The 27,606-nt window shown below is 40.9% G+C and overlaps 1 protein-coding gene across 2 annotated transcripts; it reads right to left on the bottom strand.

Moving 5' to 3' along the window:
* Nucleotides 1-2,235: 2,235 nt before the first annotated feature.
* Nucleotides 2,236-22,540, bottom strand: slc6a22.2 (solute carrier family 6 member 22, tandem duplicate 2). Of its 2 annotated transcripts, XM_024427703.2 has the most exons (15): nt 22,222-22,540; nt 21,117-21,362; nt 20,469-20,603; nt 19,747-19,887; nt 19,433-19,517; nt 19,197-19,329; nt 18,973-19,107; nt 18,766-18,869; nt 18,550-18,674; nt 18,186-18,298; nt 16,994-17,134; nt 16,648-16,750; nt 14,717-14,817; nt 4,656-4,826; nt 2,236-2,763 (listed from the first exon to the last, which is right to left on the bottom strand). In XM_024427703.2, exons 2-15 carry the CDS (start codon nt 21,352-21,354, stop codon nt 2,557-2,559), a joined length of 1,932 nt encoding a protein of 643 aa, XP_024283471.1. In that variant the 5' UTR covers nt 21,355-21,362; nt 22,222-22,540; the 3' UTR covers nt 2,236-2,556. The 2 variants fall into 2 exon arrangements, with proteins under 2 accessions (XP_024283471.1, XP_024283470.1); XM_024427702.2 differs by having other exon boundaries at nt 21,117-22,540.
* Between the last annotated feature and the right edge of the window lie 5,066 nt (nt 22,541-27,606).

The raw sequence follows: 27,606 nt of genomic DNA, 5'->3' as shown, positions 1-27,606 counted from the left end.
CACAACGCATCACCGGGGGCAAACTACTTGCCCTCCAGGACACCTACACCACCCGATGGCACAGGAAGGCCATAAAGATCATCAAGGACATCAACCACCCGAGCCACTACCTGTTCACCCCGCTATCATCCAGAAGGCGAGGTCAGTACAGGTGCAGCAAAGCTGGGACCGAGAGACTGAAAAACAGCGTCTATCTCAAGGCCATCAGACTGTTAAACAGCCACCACTAACATTGAGTGGCTGCTGCCAACACACTGACTCAACTCCAGCCACTTTAATAATGGGAATTGATGTAAAATATATCACTAGCCACTTAATTTAATGTTTACATACCCTACATTACTCATCTCATATGTATATACTGTACTCGATACCATCTACTGCATCTTGCCTATGCTGCTCTGTACCATCACACATTCATATATCTTTATGTACATATTCTTTATCCCTTTACACTTGTGTGTGTAAGGTAGTAGTTTTGGAATTGTTAGTTAGATTACTCGTTGGTTATTAATGAATTGTCGGAACTAGAAGCACAAGCATTTCGCTACACTTGCATTAACATCTGCTAACCATGTGTATGTGACAAATAAATTTGATTTGATAACTCATGCAAATTATTACAGTGAAAAAGTAACAGTGAGAACAAAAACCACAGACAACTAAAATAACCGTCAAACACTCATGGTTTATTTTTAAAACACACACGGTAAAGGGGGGCAGGAAAAGGAGCTGAGCTGGACCCAAGGAAAGAAACAAATACCAAAAACACCCCTAAACAAGACTAGCCTACTTCAATACAGCGAACTAACCAAAAATACAGCGGGTGGTCCACCCAGTTCTAACTAGGGTATTTAGACAAAATATTCCTATGGGTAGTGTATGCCCATGGGCAACTTGTCTTGATACCCCCTTTTCCCACCATCAAACAGACAGTCAATCACCATAACAATACAATACTCACAGGATTCCAGACAAATGTGACATGTATGAACAAAAACCAAAAGAGAGCGATATAGCCAGAGAGATCAAGATCCAGAGAAAACAACTGATAGGGTTTTTAAACCAAGGGAAAGGATGTGATAGGGTAAGAGAAAAGGAGCAGGTGTCTTCTAATTAGCGACTGATTGGGGAATGATGATTAGCCCTGTGAGGGGAGAAGGAGAGAAAACAAATAGACACAGGATACCTGTATCGTAACATCCACAGTAAAACGTTATATCAACATAACCTGAAAAGCCACTCAGCAAGGAGGAAGCCACTGCTCCAAAACCGCCATAAAAAAGCCAGATCCAAATGGACAATGACCCCAAGCATACTTCCAAAGTTGTGACAAAATGGCTTAAGGACAACAAAGTCAAGGGATTGGGGTGGCCATCACAAAGCCCTGACCTCAATCCTATAGAAGATTTGTGGGCAGAACTGAAAAAGCATGTGTGAGCAAGGAGGCCTACAAAAATGACTCAGTTACACCAGCTCTGTCAGGAGGAATGGGCCAAAATTCACCCAACTTATAGTGGACGCTTGTGGAAGGCGACCCAAAACGTTTGACCCAAGTTAAACAATTTAAAGGCAATTCTAACAAATGCTAATTGAGTGTATGTAAACGTCTGACCCACTGGGAACGTGACAAAATAAATAAAAGCTGAAATAAATCATTCTCTCTTTTACTCTGGCATTTCACAATCTTAAAATAAAGTGGTGAGCCTAACTGACCTAAGACAGGGACATTTTACTAGGATTAAATGACAGGAATTGTGAAAAACTGAGTTTAAATGTATTTGGCTAAGGTGTATGTAAACCTCCGACTTCAACTGTATATACTATGCGGTGTCTGAGGAAAGACCAAACAATTGTCAAAGACTCCAGACACCCAAGTCATAGACTTTCTTCTCTGCTACCACACGGCAAGCGGTACCGGAGCGCCAAGTCTAGGACCAAAAGGCTCCTTAACAGCTTCTACCCCCAAGCCATATAAGACTGCTGAACAATTAACCAAATGGCCACCGGATTATTTATATTGACACCCTCCATCCATTTGTTTTTTACACTGCTGCTATTCGCTGTTTTATGTATGCATAGTCACTTCACCCCTACATACATGTACAAATTACCTCGACTAACCTGTACTCGGTAACGGTACCCCCTGTATATAGCCTTATTTTTGTTATTTTATTGTTAATGTTTGTTTATTTTTTACTTTAGTTTCTTTGGTAAATATTTTCTTAACTCTTCTTGAACTGCACTGTTGGTTAAGGGCTTGTAAGTAAGCATTTGCGGTAAGGTCTACACTTGTTGTATTCAGTACATGTAACAAAGTTAGATTTTGTCTGTGGGCCGTTTCAGAAGGGCAGTGCTCTTGCATGTGTGTGTACTTTCAGAGAATTTCACACCCATCTGTGGCAGTGTTTGTTGTCTTTAATTTTTCTTATATTATTTCATATACATGAGCAACAGAAAGGGAAAATAGTAGGATACCTTGCATCGGACCCCTGTCTCCAGGGTCAGAGTTCATGTGCAAAGAGACAAATGTTTCCCAATATACCATGGGTTATTTTAATTTTCCAAGTTCAAGGTGTTACTGGGCACTGTCTGTGCTGGTGCTGCACTCAGCTGGGAGCTGGCGACTGTAGGGGTTTGGTTTGGTGTCCGTAATGTGCAAAGTTCTGTGAACATCTGAAACACTTCTGAGGGGTTGAGGGCCTCCTTCTGTGACATGGGTTTGGGTAGATCCTCTGCTGGACTGGTTAACACGTTCATTCTCTGTTAGGAGGGAAGGCAATCATAATATGAAGAAAAAGAGTGGGGATATGCATATCCTACATTTCAGAATACTGGTGCTGGGCTGAAATAAGTCCATGTTAAACGGCAACGTTCTGTACAGTACTTTGGAAATAATGGCCTACGCAGCGGGACGGGGCACAGTACATTTTTCCAAGGTAACGTACAGAATGGAGGTGTTTATCCCGCTTATACCACATACATACGTTCTCATCTTGTGTTTGCTAGAGACGCGACCCAGTCATCTGTTCGATTAGTTCTACATTTATGGATGCGACCCAGTTTGTTCCATTGCTATGCTCCCTGGCAACGTTCTTATCACTTGCCAACTAGCTATGGCTAACACAGTCACAATCTCTGCAGTCAGAATATCACTAGCAAAGTAGCTGCATATGTGTTCAAGCTGTTCTATTTACATTCATTCTATTTACATTCATTTGGATTCATCCAAATTTAATGATGCCCAATTTTGCCTGGCATAGCTAGAATAGTTTGCCTTTGTCAGGACACTCAACACGGTTCATTATGAGGAGATCACATTGCAAATTTGGGCTCCCAAGTGGCGCAGCGGTCTAAGGCACTGCATCTCAATGCAAGAGGCGTCACTACAGTCCCTGGTTTGAATCCAGGCTGTAGTATATCCGGCCGTGATTGGGAGTCCCATAGGGCGGTGCACAATTGGCTCACCATCGTCCGGGGTAGGCCGTCATTGTAAATAAGAATTTGTTTTGAACTGATTTGCCTAGTTAAATAATTAAAAACACTAGGCTTGAAGCTAGTTAAATAGTTTGTTGCTAGTGTAACGAGTATTGATATTGTCTTTTGTATTTCATTGAAATCCTTTCATTCGTTTTTGTTATTTTCCATATCCAGGGATTGTGAGAGTATCGATTTGTTTTGTAGTAGATTACTCAGGATAGCAGTACTTTCAAGTAAGCAGTAGGATTTTCCCCTCAGTCTGTTTTGATTCTACTGAGGAGAGCTACACTACATGACCAAGAGTATGTAGACACCTGCTCGTCAAACATCTTATTCCAAAATCATGGGCATTAATATGGTGTTGTCGTGCCTAAGAGCTCTTAGCCGTGGTATCTTGGCAATACACCACAAACACCCGTGGTGCCTTATTGCTATTATAAACTGGTTACCAATGTAATTAAAGCAGTAAAAATAATTGTTTTTTCATACCCGTGGTATACTGTCTGAAACCACAGCTTTCAGCCAATCAGCATTCAGGGCTCGAACCAAACAGTTTTAATGAGTAATTGATAATGTCAGATAAACAAACTGGTGTTTTGGAGGATAAATTGTCATGGGTGTTGTTGCAAATTAGTCAACTTTTCTAAAAAGCTGTTTTTGCTTTGTCATTATGTGGTGCTGTGTGTAGATTGATCAGAAACTTTTTTATACCAATTTTAGAATATGGCTGTAAAGTAACAATGTGGAAAAAGTGAAGGGGTCTGAATACTTTCTGAATGCACTGTATGTCTGACTGTTACTATTGTTTGTTTTTATGCTGTGTATGTTTTGCGTCTTTTAAAAACCCTGCAGAAGACACTTTTATAATGATGCTTTTAGTGTATGATTTTGATTAGCCATCTTCCGTTCTCCTTCCTCCGGTCTTTGTTTCTTTGTTATTACTTTTGTGATGTGAAACACATTTATCTGTATTGTTAAAATGCTATACAAATAAAGTTATAAAATGTGTTAGCTATGCAAAGATTTTCCTCTTGTAGGACATTTGAAGGAATAATTTCATGGAATCAGAATATGCCATTGTCGTCAGTTTTTTTCAGCTACAGTAAAGATGATAGAAAATGAAACCACTTATGTGGACCACTTAATCATGTTTAAAACTTAGCGTTTCTCTGTACCTGCCGCAGTGAACCAGCGGTGACACTCATCTTGTACAGCATCCAGAAAGGTACCAGTAACGTCGAGGAGAGAGTGAAGAATCCACCAATGGCGTAGCCCCACCAGGGGTACTCATAAGTGTTGTTGAACTTGAGGGGGGTATACTTGACCAGGGAGAAGACAAGCGTACCCTATAAAAAGAGACAGAAGTGGCCGAGGACATACAGTACAAAGGACATTATTTAAGCAGAAAGTGTATTCAGGACTTGGAAAAACATGGGCCAACCCGAGTGAGATGGAGAAAATTCGTCAAATAAGCATTTGTTTAAACAGATTATAGAAATTCTACATTTTTACTTTAATCATTTAGCAGATGTTCTAATTCAGAGCAATTTTACAGTGAGAAAAAACCTGTGGTTCTGAAAAACCTCTTAAAGCTAGAGGTTCAGCTTCTAGAAAAGCCTGGGGATCCAAGTCAAGAATTAGACATTATTCTTGGTTCTTACTTCAAAGATAAACCAGAGTTTAAAAGCTATCAGTCATGAGAGAGACAAGCATCTGTTTGTTGAGAGAGACTTGCATCTTTATACCTACACCACAGCATATCAATATTGTTGGCAAAGTTGTGTCCAATACAATATTACCAACTGGGCACAGACATCAGTTCAACGTATAGATTTGATTTACATTTGGTTGAGTTGTCAGCTAACGGGAGATCAACAACCAATGTCTTTGGATTAGGTTAAAAGTTGGGTGATGTAGGACCTGACGGACTACATAGTTCAGTTATATCAAAGGACTACAATTACCAATGTTCATTAACTAATGGAAGTAACTTTATCATCCGGAGTGAGACTGATAGGCTAGTTAATTGTTAAGGAGTCTAGTTGATAGGTAATCGACAAGCCGGGCTGTTCCCCGGACTCCGGGTGGAGGGATTTGTACAATGCATGAACAAGGCTATTGAACTTGACATTGGTGTCTTTCTTCCTTTTTCCAACATATCATACCGAAACATGGTATCAGAAGTGGCTCGAAAACCACACGTTTGTTATTTTTGTAGCTAAGTACAGTATAGGCTCAGTTACATTCCATATGCGAACATACGCCGTTTCCTACTCCTAGTCACAACACTGATCAACTCGTTGTTAGCTGGCTAGCTAGCATCACTATCACTACCTACCTCGATGACTGAAGGCAAAGAAATCTCCTATTCCATTGCTGTGGCAGCAAACATTCAGCCACCAAATCCCATGGTTCTCACAGGGGACTGGAGTACTAATTGCGACAACTTCAGGGATGAATTCGAGGACTATGCACTGGCGACCAGTCTACATGATAAACCCAACGAGGTACAAGCGGCAACTCTGAGGAGTTTAATGGACAGTGAATGCAGACATTTCTACCGGCAAAATCTCACCCTTACAGCATGACAACAGTGTGATGCAAAGGCTATATTGTATGCATTGGAGAATTACTTCAAACCCGCCAGAAACATCATTTACGAGCCGTTCATTTACGGTAGCTGCAAACAGGACGAGGGTGAGTCAGTACACAACCTTGTAACCCGTTTGAAAGAAAAATCTGCCACTTGTGAATACGGGGGATTGAAAGATGAATTGATTCGTGACAAAATAGTACTGGGATTTGCAAACGAGTATGCGATCCAGCGTCTACTGAGAGAGAAAGGCTTAACATTATTAACTGTCATTGAAATGTGTCGCACTACTGAAGTCACTGACATCAGACAAAACCAATTGAGGCAGAGTAATTCACCATGAACGGTGAACACCGAGAGGGAATACACACACACACGTGGCAAAAAGCACTCCCCTGCCTACGGAAAACCATGCAGAGCTTGTGGAACTAATAATAACTTTGCAAAAGTGTGTCTGAAAAGCAAAAGAAGGGTGAGTGAGGGCAAAATTCACTGTGTTGATGATGTCACTCAATGTTCAGAACAGTGAAAGTGACATTTACATGTATGAATCCATTGGGGTTGTACACTAGCGGGAAGAAATTGTTTGTGACACTACGACTACACAACAAGCAACAACCATGTCAACTGGATTCCGGTGCTACATGCAATGTAACGAGCTACAAAGATAAAATCAATCTGGAACCTGACACACATCTATTGCCCAACGATACTAGCCTAAAGCTGTACTCAGGAGAGCTAATGAGCTCTATGGGCACCTTTGAGACCGAATGTGTTATTCGGGGACGCAAACACAAGCTGGAGTTTGAGATTGTAGAAACCAGTCAACATCCTATCCTCTCAGGCTCTACATGCGAACGCCTGGGACTGATGCCGTTCACTGTACCAAATGACCTGCATATTGTGGAGCATGTCCAGCATGGACCTCTGTCCAGAGAACAACTACTCAGCAGATATGACGATGTATTCAACAGGCCCGTTGAGCTGGTTACCTCTGAAACTGACCACAAACCACTCATTGCCATATTCAGTAAACCTCTCCTCAACGCACCCAAGAGGCTTCAAAGCATGCTCCTGACTCTGCAAAAATACAGCCTGAAGGTAATTTACAAGCCGGGACCAGAGATGTACATCAGCGACACACTGAGTGGGGCAACAGCACAATGTTCTAGCAGGGGCACTGACTATCAGCGGCAGGCCATCTGTTCGCTACAGCAGGAACAACAAGATGTTCAACAGATCAATCAGGCAGACTACTTAAACGTCACAGATCACTGCCTAGCCCAAATCAGGCAACACACTGACAAGGACGAACACCTACAATCACTGAAGTCTATGGCTCTGGCAGGTTGGCCATACCTGAAAGAGGAGACACCTTTCACAGTGAGAGAATACTGGACCTTTCGAGATGAGATCAGCGTGCAAAATGCCATCTTGTTCAGAGGTCAGAAGGTCATTATTCCCAAATCACTACGTCCAGAGATGCTTACCCGCATACACTCCAGTCATGTTGGAGGTGACACATGCTACCGCCAAGCTCGTGAAACATTATACTGGCCAAACATGCAAGCAGAAATGAAAGTCATTGTCAGCAGTTGTACCACATGCAACGAGTATGCTCATGAACAGCAAAAGGAAACCATGATGTCACACGAACTGCCCACAAGGGACTGGCAAATCGTCAGCATGGACTTATTCAGACACAGACAAAAGGACTATCGTCTCATTGTTGGTCAATACTCTGACTATTGGTAAATTGTACTGCTCCCTGACTTGTCTGCATAGACGGTCAAAAAGAGCTGCAAGACGCAGTTTGCAAGGCAAGGTCAGCCTGACAAGGTAATCACGGACAATGACCCACAATTCACTGCACAGTACAGGTGTTTCGCCTCAGAATGCGAGTTTGACCACATGACCTCCTCTCCAAGACACCCAAAAGCAAATGGCAAGGCAGAATCAGCTGTCAAGATTGCAAAAAACCTGTTAAGCAGGGTCTTGCATGACAGCAACGACCCATGGAAAGCGATCTTACAGTGGAGGAACACACCTCACCGAAAACATGGACAGCAGCCCAGCACAACGCCTTCTGTCCAGACGTCTGAAGACTACCATCCCTGTAGCTAACAAGTTACTTGAGCCCTGCGTCATGGCTGGCGTTACGGACAAACTGTCACAGAAAGCAGCTCCTAGTGCTTCTATGACCGGACTGCTCGAGACCTACCAGAGCGGGACTGTTCCCCGGACTCCAGGTGTAGGGATTTGTACAATGCATGAACAAGTCTATTGAACTTGACATTGGTGTCTGTCTTTATTCCTTTATCCAACATATCATCCCAAAACATTAATAGATAGCTGACAGCTATGGGAACTAACCATGTAACTTTCTAATACTTATTAAACTTTGTTAAGCAATAACACAAGTTGTGATCATTAGCCTGAGAAACTCATATGGTGATGAAGAATTTACGAACTGATCATTTGCAAATGAGGACAACGCCGAGGCGATACAACAAGCGCCAGTACAGTACGCGGCAGTGGTACAAGAGGGAGATCAACCCGAGCCCGTTAACGAGATGAATGCATCCTCATTTATGGCACTGATCCAGCCTTTTCTGGCCGCACCAGGCAACCATTCTCTACAATGGAAAATATGAAAACAATACTTTGGAACTTACCAGTAGCTACCAGAGTTCTGAAGGAGCAACATTTGGCGATTCTTCTTCTTCATTTAGAGACATTGAATCTTTGCTACACTACCAGGTGATGTTGAAGTTGAGCATGCTATTGCGTGGCTAGATGCACATTTTCTACCCAAAACAAACTTAACAACCAAACGTGCTACGTTTTAGACTCACACAGCAACAGGGTGAATCTGTGGCAATGTCTGTAGCAGAGCTCAGGCAGCTAGCAAGAACTTGTGAATGGGAATAGCTTAGAGAGCAGTTTATCAGTTGATCAACAAGAATACAAGCAACACGTTTAGGGAACGTTTGAAATTGCGGGAGACATTACCCTAGCTAGATCTGTCGACAGAGCCACTGCAATGGAATCTACAAAAGAGTAAGTAAAATTCCTGCAGGGTGCAGCACCGGCGACAAAAGCTGAGGTGCAGAATCAATTACTCACAAAATCATAGCAGTAATTCAAAATGGAAAAATAGAACAGACTCGGTCAGATGATGCAGAGTGAGGAAATGGCTCAAATGTGAAATGTCATAATGGGTCACAGGTCAAAATAAGCTGCCCAGGTAAAGGGAAAATATGTATTAACTGGAACAAGTTTGGACATTTCAGTAGTGTGTTGTTCAGCTATAGCTTCAAACTCAGCTATCAGAGCTGATGATAAGAAATAAGATGAAGATGGGGAAAGTAATGTAAGTATTTAACGTACGTAGTCTTCACATAATGAATACAGAGTGTTTGTTTCTTATCAGTGCGCTGTTGGTGGCATACAAGTGAATATGACAGTGGACGCTGGAGCCCAGGTGTCTTTGCTGAACACTGATGTTTACCATGGAAAGCTAGCACAGAAGTTTCCCCTTCAGTCACTGGATATTAAAATCAGTCAGTATTATGGATCTAGTGTGCCTGTTGATGGATATATCGTTGTGCCAGTGTCTCACAAAGGTAAAACAGTTCAAGCTAAGCTGCATGTTGCATACAATGGTGACTGATAGGATGAGCTCTGCTACAGGCACTGACCTTTAACCTGGTTTAGGGAGAACCTACCATTGCACCCCCACAGCCTGCTATTCAGATTGCTACGGAATCAGAACCAGAGTGTGTAAAGGAAAATGCACAGGTCTAGGCTGTATTAGAGGCTTTGAACATGGGCCTAGGGTGAGAAAAGATGCTCTGCCGGTGGTGCAACCACTGAGAAGACTTCCGTTGTACCAGCTGATCTGAAAAGACTGCAACACGAGGACATAATCAAATCAGTCTATTCTCCAGAATGGATATAGAACATTAGTTGCCAGGAAGTAATCAGGAGAAATTTGCACATGCTGTGACTTACGAGAAGTCAACAAGGCGATCATAGTGGGAAAACACCCACTTTCTTCGATTGACAAAATTTTTACTGAGTTTGCCGGAGCCGCAAGTTTTTTCAAAGTAGACCTGAGGAGTGGATATCTCCAAGTTCCGCTCGTCCCAGAGTCTCGTTACCTCACCTCATTTATCATGCATGGGGGCGTGTTCCAATACAAACAATTACCCTTCGGATTGGCTTCCGCTCCAAGTGCTTTCCAGAAGATCATGGACATCGTGCTGTCTGGCCTGAAGGGGGCTCCACACTACCTTGACAATATCATGGTCCACGGAAAGGATAAGAACACAACTTGCAAAGCTCAAAATGACGCTGAACAGAGGGAAATATGTCTTCAGCACAGATATAACTTAGTTCATTGCCTACAAAGTGAGCGCTGCTGGAGTAAAGCTGTGCCAGTCCAATGTGATGGCAATCAAGAAGATGCCAGCACCAAAGTTGGTAAAGAGCTTCAAACCTTCTTAGGAGTGACAAACTATTACTTGAAGTTAATTTCGGACTACGCAACAACGGAACCCCTAAGGCAGTTGCTACACCAGGATGCAAAACGGAAATGGATGTCCGCATAAGACCAAGTCTTCGCTGAACTGAAACATGCAATAGCAGAACCATCTGTTCTGGCTTACTTCCACCCAGATCGATCCACTACAAAGTGCTAAGCTACATGAAAGCTGCATGGAAAGGTCCAACAAATCAAATCAAATCAAATTTATTTATATAGCCCTTCGTACATCAGCTGATATCTCAAAGTGCTGTACAGAAACCCAGCCTAAAACCCCAAACAGCAAGCAATGCAGGTGTAGAAGCACGGTGGCTAGGAAAAACTCCCTAGAAAGGCCAAAACCTAGGAAGAAACCTAGAGAGGAACCAGGCTATGTGGGGTGGCCAGTCCTCTTCTGGCTGTGCCGGGTGGAGATTATAACAGAACATGGCCAAGATGTTCAAATGTTCATAAATGACCAGCATGGTCGAATAATAATAAGGCAGAACAGTTGAAACTGGAGCAGCAGCACAGTCAGGTGGAAGTTGAAACTGGAGCAGCAGCATGGCCAGGTGGACTGGGGACAGCAAGGAGTCATCATGTCAGGTAGTCCTGGAGCTCAGGTCCTAGGGCTCAGGTCCTCCGAGAGAGAGAAAGAAAGAGAGAAGGAGAGAATTAGAGAACGCACACTTAGATTCACACAGGACACCGAATAGGACAGGAGAAGTACTCCAGATATAACAAACTGACCCCAGCCCCCCGACACATAAACTACTGCAGCATAAATACTGGAGGCTGAGACAGGAGGGGTCAGGAGACACTGTGGCCCCATCCGAGGTCACCCCGGACAGGGCCAAACAGGAAGGATATAACCCCACCCACTTTGCCAAAGCACAGCCCCCACACCACTAGAGGGATATCTTCAACCACCAACTTACCATCCTGAGACAAGGCTGAGTATAGCCCACAAAGATCTCCGCCACGGCACAACCCAAGGGGGGCGCCAACCCAGACAGGATGACCAGAACAGTGAATCAACCCACTCAGGTGACGCACCCCCTCCAGGGACGGCATGAGAGAGCCCCAGTAAGCCAGTGACCCAGCCCCTGTAATAGGGTTAGAGGCAGAGAATCCCAGTGGAAAGAGGGGAACCGGCCAGGCAGAGACAGCAAGGGCGGTTTGTTGCTCCAGAGCCTTTCCGTTCACCTTCCCACTCCTGGGCCAGACTACACTCAATCATATGACCCACTGAAGAGATGAGTCTTCAGTAAAGACTTAAAGGTTGAGACCGAGTTTGCGTCTCTGACATGGGTAGGCAGACCGTTCCATAAAAATGGAGCTCTATAGGAGAAAGCCCTGCCTCCAGCTGTTTGCTTAGAAATTCTAGGGACAATTAGGAGGCCTGCGTCTTGTGACCGTAGCGTACGTGTAGGTATGTACGGCAGGACCAAATCAGAGAGATAGGTAGGAGCAAGCCCATGTAATGCTTTGTAGGTTAGCAGTAAAACCTTGAAATCAGCCCTTGCTTTGACAGGAAGCCAGTGTAGAGAGGCTAGCACTGGAGTAATATGATCAAATTTTTTGGTTCTAGTCAGGATTCTAGCAGCCGTATTTAGCACTAACTGAAGTTTATTTAGTGCTTTATCCGGGTAGCCGGAAAATAGAGCATTGCAGTAGTCTAACCTAGAAGTGACAAAAGCATGGATTAATTTTTCTGCATCATTTTTGGACAGAAAGTTTCTGATTTTTGCAATGTTACGTAGATGGAAAAAAAGATGTCCTTGAAATGGTCTTGATATGTTCTTCAAAAGAGAGATCAGGGTCCAGAGTAACGCCGAGGTCCTTCACAGTTTTATTTGAGACGACTGTACAACCATTAAGATTAATTGTCAGATTCAACAGAAGATCTCTTTGTTTCTTGGGACCTAGAACAAGCATCTCTGTTTTGTCCGAGTTTAATAGTAGAAAGTTTGCAGCCATCCACTTCCTTATGTCTGAAACACATGCTTCTAGCGAGGGCAATTTTGGGGCTTCACCATGTTTCATTGAAATGTACAGCTGTGTGTCATCCGCATAGCAGTGAAAGTTTACATTATGTTTTCGAATAACATCCCCAAGAGGTAAAATATATAGTGAGAACAATAGTGGTCCTAAAACGGAACCTTGAGGAACACCGAAATTTACAGTTGATTTGTCAGAGGACAAACCATTCACAGAGACAAACTGATATCTTTCCGACAGATAAGATCTAAACCAGAGAGACATACTGTTCAGAGACAAGAGACAAGAGACATACTGTTCAGTCCATACTACATGGTAAGAGACAAGAGGAAGAGGAGATCGTACCTACCATTGGAAGAGGAGATCACACCAATCACTCTGACACAGAGTCCTCACCCAAGCTCATAAAGGACACCCAGGAACAAGAAAGATGAAGCAGTTCCTTCACAGCAAAGTACGGTGGCAAAAGATGGACGATGACATCACCAGCTTAGTGCGCAGGGCACACAGCTTTTCACAAAGTGAAATCACTCATACCAGAAAAAACACCACTACAACCTACATCGTGGCCTGAAAGACTTTGGGAGAAGATCCAAGTGGACATCTTTGGAGAACTACAAGCAGCATCAGAAGTACCTGATCATTGTTACAGACCTGTACAGCAAATGGCCTGAAGTCTTACCCAGAAGCAATGTAACCACAGCAACTGTGACCAATGGACTGTACGATCTGTTCACACAATGGGGCCAGCCTCAAGTTCTAGTTCCCACAATTCACAAACTGACTTTACATCTTACTTGGAGAAGAAAGGAACCATGCACCAGAATATCCTGTTGTACCATCCACTAGCCAACGCAGGTGTGGAAAGGTTTAACAAAGTCCTGAAGTATGGTCTTCGGCGCTCTGATGCAAGAAAGAAAACAGTTCTCTCATGCATTAAACACTACTATTGAGCTACAGATCAATGCCTCACAAGGTGACAGGAAAATCACCCACCGAACTCATGATTTGGAAGAACCTTCAGAGTCCCGCTGGATACAGTCCATCCACTTTTTGCAGCTGATAAGCCACCTGATGACACTAAGCTACAGGTAGAAGTGCAGAAATATCTGGAAACTCTAAATAAGTATTATGACTAAAACAATGTAAAGGAGGATTCCTCACTGCAAGTTGGAGATTGTGTCATGGTAAAGAGACCAGAGGACACACGCTGAAAACCTGTCTGTTATCAAATTATCGCTCGACCTGGCAGATGCACATTCCAGGTTTAAGATGGAACACAAAGACTTTCGTACTAGCCAGCCCACCGGAGAAGAAATGGATGTTGTGTTCATTCCACAACCTGACTATATTCCAGGTCAAGAGCAGAACATTCAAGATCAAAGACAAGAAGTTGCTAATGGAGATGTGCCAGAAGCAAGAGCACAAGAACAACATCAAGCAGAGCCATTACAAACTCGTGAAGAAGGCTACTGGCTAGACTCCATTAATTGTTCATGACTTATGGCCTTAGTTCAAGAAGGGGGGCAAATGTAGGACCTGACTGATTACATAGTTTAGTTATAGGGCTATAATTGCCAATTTTCATTAACGGAAGTAATATTAACATCCGGACTGAGACCGCTAGTTTAATATATAGCTTAGCTGACACCTTTGGGAACTAACCATGTAACTTTCTCAGACTTATTAAACCGTGTTAAACGATAACGCAAGTTGTGATCATTATCCTGAAACAATGCCCTAATGTTGATGACTTCGTAAATCCAATCAGTTTCCACGTTGATTCAACTTTATTTTTTGAGTTGAAATTATTTGAAAACAACGTTGATTCAAGCAGTTTTAGCTCAGTGGGTAGATTGAATGCAAGTGGAGTTTGTATTAAAGTACGTTTTCATTCTTAGAATGACATGTTTAGACATTCAAGTGCTGGAACTACTGGTCCTTTTTGTTAGAATAATTATTTATATATATATATATATAATTATTTTTTTCTTCTTCTTCTAAGGTAAAAGAGCAGTACAATAGTAAAGTGTATCACCTCTTCCACTGTATATACTGTAATAACATATGTTAACTAATGAAATGGTGACAACTGTTTCAGCTAGCAAGATACTTACTATGCATATGACAGGTGTGATGTACATCCAACAGTACTTCATGAATGGCCAAGGACGATAGCCAATCATGTCCTCAATATTATCATACAGCCGTTCCGCACCTTGAGGGCATAGAATGTATTCACTTTAGTGATTCACAGATGATTCGTGATTGAAGTTTTAGTCAGTTGTAAAACATATGTGACCCAAATCAGGAAACTAGGTGTATGTCACAAGTTCTGACTTGAGAGCCGTTTGAACGTAAACATTTTTTATTTTTTTTACCAAAATGCGGTTTTTGGCAGAAATGGATTCTCGAATGGATTCTGTGCCTTAATATCAAACGGTTTTTTGCAGAAATGGATTCTCGAATGGATTCTGTGCCTTAATATCAAACGTGTATGCCATCTGTAAATATGAATACAATTGTTAAATTATGAGCCTTGTTTGTTAAGCCACAGAAAACCCCTAGCCTTGATTGGCTGAGATAATGAGTGGGCTGGACATGCCGAGAAAGGAGTTCGAATTGGTCTGCCATATTGAAGGCTGCTGTCTATTTGAGCTCGTCAGTCTGTGTTGGTAATCCTGTCAAACACGGATTTTTTATGTATTGTGTAGTGGAGCTGCATAAGTGTTGCTTTCCACTTTCTGGAGGAACATGTTTTGAAATCAGTCGAATTAGAGTATGATAGCTAAAGAGATGGAGAAAACACCTGTCCCCGGATTACATTTTCAAACTAAGGGCAACCGTGGTATGGCATTCCTGACCGGGAGACACGTCCATCATGCATGATGATGTATACAGGTAAGATAGCATGAGCTAGCTTTATTTTCAGATATTACACATTTCTAATTTTGACAAAGTGGTTTCATTTTATGCTAAAGTGTACTATTAGCTAGCTAGCTAGCGTTAGCTGCCTGGCTCCCTAGCTGACAATTTTTCCCCAGAGCAGTTTGCTTTTCTCGTTAGCTAGCTAACATTGAACCTGGTTGGTTAGCTCCCAGCACTGTGGCATTATTGGCACTTTGTTCATTGTTATTTAACTAGCTAACGTTAGCTGGCTGTCTCGTTAGCTAATGTTACGTGACATGTGTATGTGTTTGTGATCTTAAATGTTGTTTAACTAGCTGTTCATTGTTTAGCTAGCTAGCTGGCGATAGCTGTCTTAAACTAAAGTGTACTGTTAGTTAGCTAGCTAACGTTAGCTAGCTGTCTCCCTAGTGGAACTTATTATTCGTTTCCCAAAGCTGTTTGATTTTGTAGTTAGAGCCTCGTGTTAGGCATTGTTGGCACTTTTTGTTGTTTAACTAGCTATGACTGGCTTATTAGGTAATGTGACGTGTGTACAACACCCGTTGAATATGGCCGGTGTCAGTAAACATCTACAAAAGCTTAATGAAGTTGTTGCCAGCAGAGCTGGTTTGGCTGTTTTCATGTTATCCAGAGGTAAACAAATCATTGGTCAGAGCATCAACTGTATGCTCCAAGAGTGAAACGAGATGGGTGGGGCTAAAGCTTAAGATGGTGTGAACGATGCTGAATGGGTGTAGACAAAGAGCTCTTCACTAGATATCCAAACATTCAAAGGCGATTTTCAAAGTTTACAAGTTAATCAACTTTCAAATCAGAATTACTTTCCCATTGTTCCTCAAATGCAGTGTATGATATACCATTTTGTAGCTCTGAGTCTCTCTTATCCAATGTAAAAAACACCATTTCACATTTTGCTACATAAGACTGAATCCAGATGGTGAGTCACATATCTCGTTTAGAGTAACTTTATCCAACCCAGTCTTATCAACATTACATTATTGGTACAATGAGGAAATGTACTGTTTTGACTCATACATTCAGTATGTTCCCTCAAATGGCATTAAACTATTTTCTATGGACTTTAAATGTTTTGTTTGGAAAGTATTGTGCATTTGTGTTTAATCCTGATGCTTCTCACCATAACACCACCCAACACAGACGGCCTGGAGACTAGCAAAGACCAGGAGTGTCATCCCACTGCAGGCATAGTAATCAAACAGCTGAAACACATACAGGCCACCCTACAGAGAGAAAATGAGGGTGGGTGGTAGGCAGAATGTTTATTAATTAATCTTTCTAAATAAGAAAAATGGATGTGAAGTACTGTGAGTAGCAGGCAACACACGTGACTTTCACTGCAAGTTATCTGATAGTCTGTGGGAACAGAGAGGCTCAAATGCCCATTCTTCTTCCTATAAAAGCTACCTGATCATATTACTAATCTGTTGTGGTAAACCCGTTCGACCAGTATGGTCGACTCTCACCTCTGTGACCATTAGCAGGCCAACCAGGAAGCTGCACACACTGATGCCAAGCAGGAGAAGTTTTTTCCGCAGATGGCCCACGTGGAAGAAAGAGGGGTACATGTCTGAGATCGCTGTGACCACGGCCTCGTGATATACAAACTGAAGGGAAAAAAGTTTGTTCTAGTGAGTACGTAGGCCTATCAATTTAAGAAACAATTAATCATTCAAAAAATGAAATGTATTCATAAAGCCCATTTTTACATCAAGAGTTGTCAGTGCTTTACAGTAACTTGGCCTAGACCCCAAAGAGCAATGATAAAACATGCATATGGTATATTTCATTTGACAGAGATCATCAGAATCATAGCAGGTATCACCTTATGAATTGCCTAAAATAATAATGCATACCATAACTACCTGCGTATAGCCTACACAACTCAAAAAGGCCTACATAGCTTCTAATGTTGTAACAGTCTGAAACAGAGCACAGATCAAACAAGAAACATCTTGCTAGATCTGAGCATGAATCAGTAGTAAGCACCAGAACATCCACATTAGTCTGATCAAAAACACTGCAGCTCAATACCACAACGCGGAACAGACATACAGGGATAAAGGTCTGAAAGGCACTTCGGGAATTTTGGTTATTACTGTCACTGAAAATGTGAAAATAGCTGATTACACACAACAATGATTTAACATTCTCTAAAGGGAGTGGTTCCTGATCTATTTCTCACAGGAACTTAGGGACTTATGTTAATTTGAACCTGGACTTGGTTAACTGCATAGTTAATAAATGCCAAAACGACGAAATTAGCAACGTCACTAAGCCAAACAAAACAACAATAGCCAGTACAAATGTTAAAAGTAATTTACTTTTGCAGTTTGCACTACACCATGACAAGCAACAGTTCATGTTGTCATTAACTAGCGCATTATAGTGATGCCAGCAAGTGAATTAGCAAGCTAACGATAGCTAGCTAGCTAGCTAGCAGACCATTGAATCTCGCTAGCCAACAAGTTAGCATCATCAGTCGGGCATTGAATTAAAGACATTGTTTGGGGCTACTTAGCTAGCTTCCTCAGTGATTCATGCCAAGTGAAAGTGGCCCAAGGCGCAAAGTAGCTTTTGAAATGTAGGGACTCTCAAATCAGTGTTTCCTCAAATCATTTTGAGGAATGGACGCTCTTCATGGATGCTCTAACCTACCTGACTGTCTAACCCCAGTAGGAGGATCATGATGTAGAAGAAGATGGCCCAGAGTTGGGGTACTGGCATCATTGCCACAGCACGAGGGTAGGCAATGAACACCAGGCCAGGACCTGTAAGTGGTATATTAAAGCATTGTGTTCACATGATATCCCTCAAAGGGTTGAACATGCGCTTAGTCTACTGGCACACAGTATTTACAACTTTGGTACTAAATGTCATACTTTAGTCCCATTTAGTCTACTATTTACCCATCGTTGAACAATGCTGTGGTTGTCAAACTAGCGCAAAGATCAGATTTATTACAGACACTTTGTAAATAGTGAGATTTAAGGTTTGAAGTTACATGTGGAGCATTACCTACCTGATTCAGCCACCATTGAGATGTCTATGCCCTGTTCATAAGCCATGAAGCCCAGTACAGAGAAAATGGCAAAACCAGCCACAAAGCTAGTCACACTGTTTAGTAGACAAAGATACACACAGTCCCTGAAATTAAAAAGACTACATTAGTCAGCCTTAAATTCACACAACAAAATAGGTCTTCTCAATACAATGTCATGAATCATGATCTGTGTACCTGTAGCAGTTGTTATTGTACTTGTTATAGCTGCCTAAAGATGTCAAAACCCCTGTACAAACTCCATATGAGTAAAATATCTGGCTTCCAGCATCCATCCATACCTGAAACAATGAATATGTCAAAATAATTGTTAACTGCAGTAGAAAGTGTATTTGCTTATGTGGGATCGATCTCAGTTTTGGACACAATGAAGTGTGTTCCTACCTGTGGGTCAGCGAGGCGGGCTGGGTCCGGGTAGAGGTAGAACTTGATACCATCTATGGCCCCTGGCAGTGTGAGTCCACGAACTAGCAACACCAACAGCATCGCATAGGGGAAGGTGGCAGTGAAATAGACCACCTAAGGGGAGACCGGACCAGCATTACGTTTACTCAGTCTATGGCTCATCCTAACAACTTTACACTATTCATGGTGAGATGCCACCTTACCTTCCCAGTAGACTTCACTCCTTTCCAGACACAGAAATAACAGATAATCCAGGACAGCAGAAGACACAGAGCTAGGTCCCAGCGAACACTCCCAATCTCTTCAATTCCCCCAGACAAGCCCAATATTCTTCTCCTGGGAGTGTAAAGGCTTATTTTGTAACATTCACTCTAACGTTAAAAAATAAATGCATTCATACATAATTTTAAAAATGCATGTGCATTGTCAAGTCACTTACTCCCAAAATTCTATGACTGAGGATGTAGTGTTCCCATGAGAATAGTCAGAAATTGTGCTGTTCTGGCCAGGCTCAAAACAGTTGTCTTATAGTGAGAGAAAAAATTACAAAACAATTGAAGCACATGGATGAGTAGACTAGTCTATGGCTTATGTACATTTGAGGTGCATTAATTTCCAGCTATAAACTTTCAGCAATTCATTGTCTGTGCCATGTATTTAACTTTAAAAAGCTTCCAATGATGTTATGATTAGTTAGTGATTGACAACAGCCATAATAAATTATTGACAAGCATAACATATAAAATAAAATACCTGTGTTCCAACTGTTTTTACAACTGGCCCATGGGAGTTCTAAACTGAAGGAAGAGAAGAGGTATAGGAACGCCCAAGCCAGAATGATGATGTAATACACTCCAGTGTACAAAACCACCACTTGGCTTCCATAGCCCAGGCCTATTGAGAGAGGTCAACATCATAAAACGACAACATAGAAAACATAACGAATTTGGGGTCTAATATGGGGGTCTTATCAATGAGGAAATACTTCCTGAATTTAGGATAATGACTTCCTGAATTGACTGAATTGAAATAGAAATGTCCTCAACCTTGACAAAAGGTTCATATTACCAGTATATCCATATTAGCACTATCTCGTTGGCATCAATAAACGGGCTACTTCATACACATGTTAATTGACAGCTATATATATAGTCTGGAGCAATGCTACCAATGGTAAAGATACAATTTAGGTAATCCGTAAGACTTAGTATTTGGTATTTTATTAGGATCCCCATTAGATGTTGCAAAAGCAGCAGCTCCTCTTCCTGGGGTCCACACAAAACATGAAACATGACATAATACAGAACATCAATAGACAAGAACAGCTCAAAGACAGAACTCTCTACATTTTTTTTTAAAGGCACACGTAGCCTACATATCATTGCATACACACAAACTATCTAGGTCAAATAGGGGAGAGTCGTTGTGCCGTGAGGTGTTGCTTTATCTGTTTTTCAAAACAAGGTTTGACTTACCTTCAAAGAGTGGACAGATTTTCCTCCAGCAAGTGATTCCACCCTGACTAGTGTACTGGCCCAATGATGTCTCCAGGAAGAAGAGGGGAATACCGCAGGTGAACAGGAACAAAATATAGGGGACAAAGAAAACCCCTTTTTGGAGCAATGATTAATAAGTGATTTGCATGAAACACTGAAATTGACTATGCATTTTGAACCACTGTGAAAGTCAGGGAAATTGTAAATGTATACTTCTATCACACATCACCACATAAGTCACACGCTAGTAAAGCATCTGTGGTTAGAGTTGATGGGGTAAAGACAGTTTAACTAAGCTTGTGAGCACTTAAGTTATATTCTTCAAGAATCAATGGATATATATCTTAAATTAAAAGTTGAAAATACAGTTGATGTCGGAAGTTTACATACACTTAGGTTGGAGTCATTAAAACTAATTTTTCAACCACTCCGACTTCAACTGTATATACCAATCCCAGATTGCCCCTTTAAGTAAATAACATTTTAATTTACAGCGGAATAAGTTTAATTATTTAAGAGTTTAGCTTTATCTGAAAAAAATCTAAATAAAACACTTTTATATAGGAGCAATTTCATTATGTGTGTTAAAATGTACATGACCACATAAAGATGTGGTGTGATGCTCACCTCCTCCATTTTTATAGCACAGGTATGGGAACCTCCATACATTTCCCAGACCGACAATGTGTCCAGCTGCTGCCAATAAGAACTCCGTTTTGCTGCCCCACTTTCCCCTGTCCTGGGGCTTGGGTTCAGGGTGTTCCACGTTCGTCTTGGCTCCTGAACTCATCAACTTCAGCTTCACCTCAGTCTCATATGTACGCTCCATTTCAGCCTTTGAAAGTCTATTACAGTGTCCTGACATGTTGCATACTATACCAAAGTTATTGTTTTGAAGCACTACTTTTGAAAATGTAAGTAATATATTATGTTGAAAATAAGGCTTTTGTTTTAATGTCTGAACATTGTGGTGAATATCTAAAGCATGATTACTACACTGTAAATACAAATATGTTGCTTAAATATCCAAGTTGGCTGGACTTAAAATTATGAAAATGTTGAACTGGAATACTCCGCAAACCCAATGTTTTTTTTCTTTCAATGTACTTGAATTTGAAAAGCAATATTGAGTAAACTTCAGTTTGCTTTGTTAGCACAGTTTAATTAGCTGATAGTGCAACTTCACATATTACCCTGTGTGCCTTTTCGGCAAATAGTTTTGACTTTATTTTAGTCCATTTACTTGTCAGGGGCCAGTTTACAACTAAAACATTTATTTCAGAGGCTGAAAAATTATGCATTAAACTAGATCTAGCAAAACAGTAAGTTGATTTGTTCTAACCATTAGTGAGATTGTTTTACCTGTTTAACTGGTCTATATAGTTAGTTAGTATGTCATAGCAGATTTGAAAGAATCCACTAACTTGTCCATTCATTGGATCGTAACTGAAACTGGAAAGGAGTCAAGGGGGACTCTAGGTAAAATATTAATATACTTGTTTCAACCAAATAAAAAAATATAACTGCCATCTGTAAATAACCCAAAATTCCATATTTTAGCAAAACATCTATTAGAGTTCATCCAACTTAAAATGTTTAGTTAATCTGATGATAGCATTACATCTTTAAAATAAAGCCTTTAATACTGCCAACCTATTTATCTCACAGGTGACAGTTTGACTGATGAGAAACTGCACATTTCAAAATGCCAAAGTAAAAGCACATACTGTACCTCATGCAGCAGATCAGTAAACCGTCAAGTGTCTGTTTGAAGATTTCTCAAATCTTCCATTACAACTTGAGTTAGTAAGTGAGAGCGAGCAGGAGATCAAGTGAGCTAGATGGATGTGTTGAGAGCTAGATGGATGTGTTGAGAGAGGTGGTGGTGCTTTTATTGAGGTCATGAAATAAGATAGCAGCCGGCCCCCAACCCACACACTTGTATATTGTTCCTCGGTAACATTGTTGTGTAGCATGTTGTGGGCCTAAGGAGATTATTACGATCACAGGGTTACTGACCCACCACATCAGCTCTGCATGTTCAGGTGACACATTTCTGAGGAAATGTACTCTTACAGTGTTTTCATTTTGTGAAGAATACAATGGATTTAAAAAGCCCACCCAGCAAACCAAAACGGGTTCTGTGAATGTTCACAAAACATTTCCTTTAGTTGTGGGAAAGGTGTAAAAACATTCCCCCCAAAGGTTCTAATAACACAATGTGTCCAGTTGTGCTGATGATTAAACCCTTTTTTTGTATTCGGGTACACAAAACATTCCTCTGATGTGGCAAGAATGTTAACAGAACACAACCATATTTGTGTTCTTAAAAGTTCCATTAGGTTGTGAGAACCATGTGGGGACATTACAAGAGAGGTTCCCAAAACACAACATCTGTCCTTTTGTTCTGACATTCATACAATATTTCTATCAGAGTGCACAAAACATTCCCCTTCTGTTACAAGAATGTTCAAATACATTTGATATATTCTTTAAAGCACAGGTGTCAAACTCATTCCAATGAGGGCAAAGTTTCTGCGGGTTTTCACTCTTCCCTTGTACTTACACTTTTTTTACCTTTATTTTATCAGAGTCATACTGAGACCAAGGTCTCTTTTACAGATGATACCTGAATTACATGAATTACAGACAATTCACACAAAATATAAATGCAAAATGCAAGCAGAAAGAAAAACACTGTCATAATAAACAAACACATTCAACAGTAATAAGGTCCTCAATCAAATTTCTGAATTGCCCTCGAGGCACCAGAACATCAAATTTAAGGACATGTTGAAACTAGTTCCACAAATAAGGAGCAAGAAAGGTACATCAGCTTTTAGTTAACTCAGAGACCAAAGGAATTTACAGAGTTAGCCATCCCTGCCTGGGTGACGTTAGGTACAGTAGGACTTTTTATAAAAGGGCTTTATAAATGAAAACCTAGCAATGTAATAACTAACGTGACATCGAAGAGGGCCAACCAACTTTCTGGTAGAGAATGCAGTGATGAGTACTAAAATTGTCACCCTTAAAAACACAGTATACTATGAAAACGGCATCTAACGGCTCTAATGAAGTGGCAGCTGCCACTTAAATAATGAATAAAGGTCACTAATTAGTAATGAACTCCCCACACCTGGTTTTCTATGGCTTAATTGAAATGAAAAAACAAAAGCCTGTATATACTAGGCACTCCATGGAATGAGTTTGACACCTCTGCTTTATAGGTTCTCAAAATATGATATGTAGATTTTACAAGCATTCCCTCAATGTTGTTAGAAAGTTAGTCCTATGTTCATATAATGATACAAATAAATTGAACAGTCCATTGAGGTTTCTTTTATGTATTAGTGCCATCTTTCAGTTGAGGGATTTTGTTGTACAACAGTTGATGTTGAAATACACAAAAAAAGTAATCTCATTACATTTTAGTAGATTCATATTTTGCAAACATATTTTTACCTTTTTTGTTGATAGCCGCAAGCGGGAATCGAAACGGGGACCTTTTGGAGGTTTATTGCTGGAGATAATCCAAAGCACCACAGGGATGAGACTAACATAAATACTCAATTGTTTATGCATTTAGGGCTCTATTTTTGACTAGTGTCAAACGCACGTTAGTTTGCAATTTCGTCATGTAAAAACTGTCACAATGACATTTTCCAGCCCAAACGCCAGGTTCATCAATTTACCTGTCTAACATTTATCATAATTATGCTCAGATGAGAGGCATGGTGATTTTTTTAGGTGTATCCTTAAAAACATTATCCAAAGTGCTAATTTCAGGTAGCACTGGTAGGGGTATTTAAGACCAACCAAAAGCTGGTTTTAGCGGTAACGCAGTTGGTCATTCATGAATTTTGACAGCAGAAACGCAGCCTACCCAGCCGTGATTTACGCTGTCCATATGCGCATGCAACAAGATGTGCTTTTTGGTGCCTGTATACTTTGCAATTAGAAACATAAAACACTAATATTTTTCCCCATTTTGTTTGATTAAATACCAAAAAGAGCCTCCTGTGGCGACCTGTCATTCATTTTTCAAAAAATAAGAAACTTATGTTCTGTGGTAGTTGCTACATGTTCGTGAATGTCAGAGCGTTCCCCTGATATTTACTCGCAAACATTTTCTTAGAAACATTCAAATAATGTTTTTGGGGTGTTATCATTCTAACTCTAGCTAGAACCTAATTGGAATGTTAGCTAATGTCCTGAGAATGCTATTGGTTTGTTGGGATAGCGCTAAAACGTTGACAAATTGGTCCCCTCTGAATTTCCTGGTTTGCATAGAGTAAACATATATCTCAAAATATTTTGATGCAGGTGTTGTTCAGGTTGAATCTCAACTGCCATTGTGGCCATCCTGGTTTCAGTAAACCCTACAAGTTCGAACTGTTTTACCTGTCAACAAAACCTCACAAACATCCCCCTTCCCTGCAAATCCCACCCACAGTGATTGATAAATCTGAAACCCAACTAACTGTGACTCACAAACATTCCGTCCCCTTCCCTAACAATCCCACCTACAGTGATTGATTGACAGGCAAACTGTTGAAAGTAATGGTGCCTTCGAATGGAGATCCGAGTTCCCGAGTTGGGGGAAAAAAACACTAGGAGTTCCAAGTAGGAAACTTGAAAAACCAGAATGACGATATCAAAGTTAACAGGTTGTGACGTTTCACCACAGACCTTTCAACTCCCCCACCAAAATATGGTAAAACAAACCCATTTACAACCTTCATAAATAATGTGGAGTATGGAGCAGTTTTCTTGAGAAGACCGATTTTTGGGATGTCTCATGGTCTGACAAACATCGCTGTAGCTCGGCCATTTCCACTGCAGATGCGGAAGGCAGACATAGGCGGATGTGGTGGGTTGAGATGTAACCCATGCAAAAAACAGATATGTCTACCTTAAAGTGACAAATTTTGATGGGGATTTTTTAATTATTTTACTTAGATTGACCCACAGATTCATAAATAATATGGAAATGGAGCAGTTTGACCCATATACAGTGCATTCCAAAAGTATACAGATCCTTTGACTTTTTCCACATTTTGTTACATTACAGCCTTATTCTAAAATGGATTAAATAAATATTTTCCTCGTCAATCTACACATCATACCCCATAATGACAAAGGGAAAACAGGTTAAGATTTTTTTGAAAATGTATAATAAAAAAAAGACCTAATTTACATAAGCGTTCAGACTCTTTGCTATGAAACTCAAAATTGAGCTAAGGTGCATCCTGTTTCCATTGATCATCCTTGATGTTTCTACAACTTGATTGGTCCACATGTGGTCAATTCAATTGATTAGACATGATTTCGAAAGGCACACACTTATCTATATAAGGCCCCACAGTTGACAGTGCATGAAAGCTATGAGGTCGAAGGAATTGTCCATAGAGCCCCGAGACAGGATTGTGTCGAGGCACAGATCTGGGGAAGGGTACCAACAAAATTCTGCAGCATTGAACATCCCCTTCTTAAATAGAAGAAGTTTGGAACCACCGAGACTTCCTAGAGCTGGCTGCCTAGCCAAACTGAGCAATCGAGGGAAAAGGGCCATGGTCAGGGAGGTGACCCAGAACCCGATGGTCACTCTGACAGTGCTCCAGAGTTCCTCTGTGGAGATGAGAGAACCTTCCAGAAGGACAACCATCTCTGCAGCATTCCACCAATCAGCCCTTTTTAGTAGAGTGGCCAGATGGAAGCCACTCGTCAGTAAAGGCACATAACAGCTCACTTGGAGTTTGCCAAAAGGCATCTAAAGGACTCTCAGAAAAAAAAGATTCTCTGGTCTGATGAAACCAAGTGTGTGTGTGTGTGTGTCACGACTTCTGCCGAAGTCATTGCCTCTCCTTGTTCGGGCGGTGCTCGGCGTTCGACGTCACCGGTCTTCTAGCCATCATTGATCAATTTTTTATTTTTCCATTGGTTTTGTCTTGTCTTCCCACACACCTGTTTTCAATCCCATTCATTACCTGTTGTGTATTTAACCCTGTTTTTGTCTTTGTCAGAGATTATCTTTGTCAGAGATTGTTTTATTGTCAGTGTTGTTTATTTGTTGTGTTGGTGCGCGACGGGTCCTCGTACCCATGTTTGTCATGTCTGTACTTTTAGTGTTATAGAGCATGTTCTGTGGACATTTATTAAAAGACTCCATTTACACTCCATTTTGACTCTCCTGCGCCTGACTTCCCTGCCACCTATACACACGGCGCTGACAGAGTGTGTGTGTGTGTAATAAATGCTGTTTTTGTCATTATGGGGAATTGTGTATAGATTGTGGAAAAAACAATTTAATCAATTTTTTGTTGTAACAGAATGTGGAAAAAGTCAAGGGGTCTGAATGCTTAGCCATCTAGCTACATCTATCTCATTGGTTAAAGAGTGGTTCTGCTTCAAAAACACTTTCATGCATTCATGTTGTATGGTGGGTTCACATACTGTCAGAATTAATGTAAATACGATTTTCCAACTTGGAAGATTTACTTGAACGACACCACAATTTTTTCTGCATGAAATGTTCTATTTCCATAACTGATCAAAATGTTGTCTTTTTGTCGAGGGAAAACTTTTTGTGGAAGCTACTACGCAGCACAAAGTCCCCCTCGCACACTCAATGTATACATGAGCATGTATTTAATGTAGCAAAAATTGATAATTTATTTTCAACCAAATGAGCAGTTACTGCCTTTTTGCTTGGTAGGGCAGTATAGCATACCGAATTTTGATCAGTTATGAAAATAGAACATTTCATGCTGAAAAAAATGATCTGGCAAAAGGCTGAAATTTGGACTTTTCAAATAAAAATTACTTTGTCACATGACTATAGAAATGGAAACATGAGTTTAAAGACACAAAGTGACAATAGCCTATGATTAAATTGTTAGAGTATACTGGCCTCTCACTATCATCATTATTACTTTTAGTCACATCATTCCAATTCAATCAAGTCACAATGATCAGCTTTGGTATTGACATCAGTGAGCAGGCTTTCCAATTGAGGAGAGACACATGGGCAGGCCTCAATGTTCCCTCAAAAAAAATTGTCGCTGAGCAAATTTGTGAATTGTGAAAATCAATTAGGCTACTGTGGCTATTTGAT

The sequence above is a fragment of the Oncorhynchus tshawytscha genome, linkage group LG07, assembly GCF_018296145.1.
Source record: "Oncorhynchus tshawytscha isolate Ot180627B linkage group LG07, Otsh_v2.0, whole genome shotgun sequence".
In the NCBI taxonomy this organism is placed as follows: domain Eukaryota; kingdom Metazoa; phylum Chordata; class Actinopteri; order Salmoniformes; family Salmonidae; genus Oncorhynchus; species Oncorhynchus tshawytscha.
Note: the sequence above shows the minus strand (reverse complement) of the source record. Positions and strands in the feature narration are given on the sequence as shown.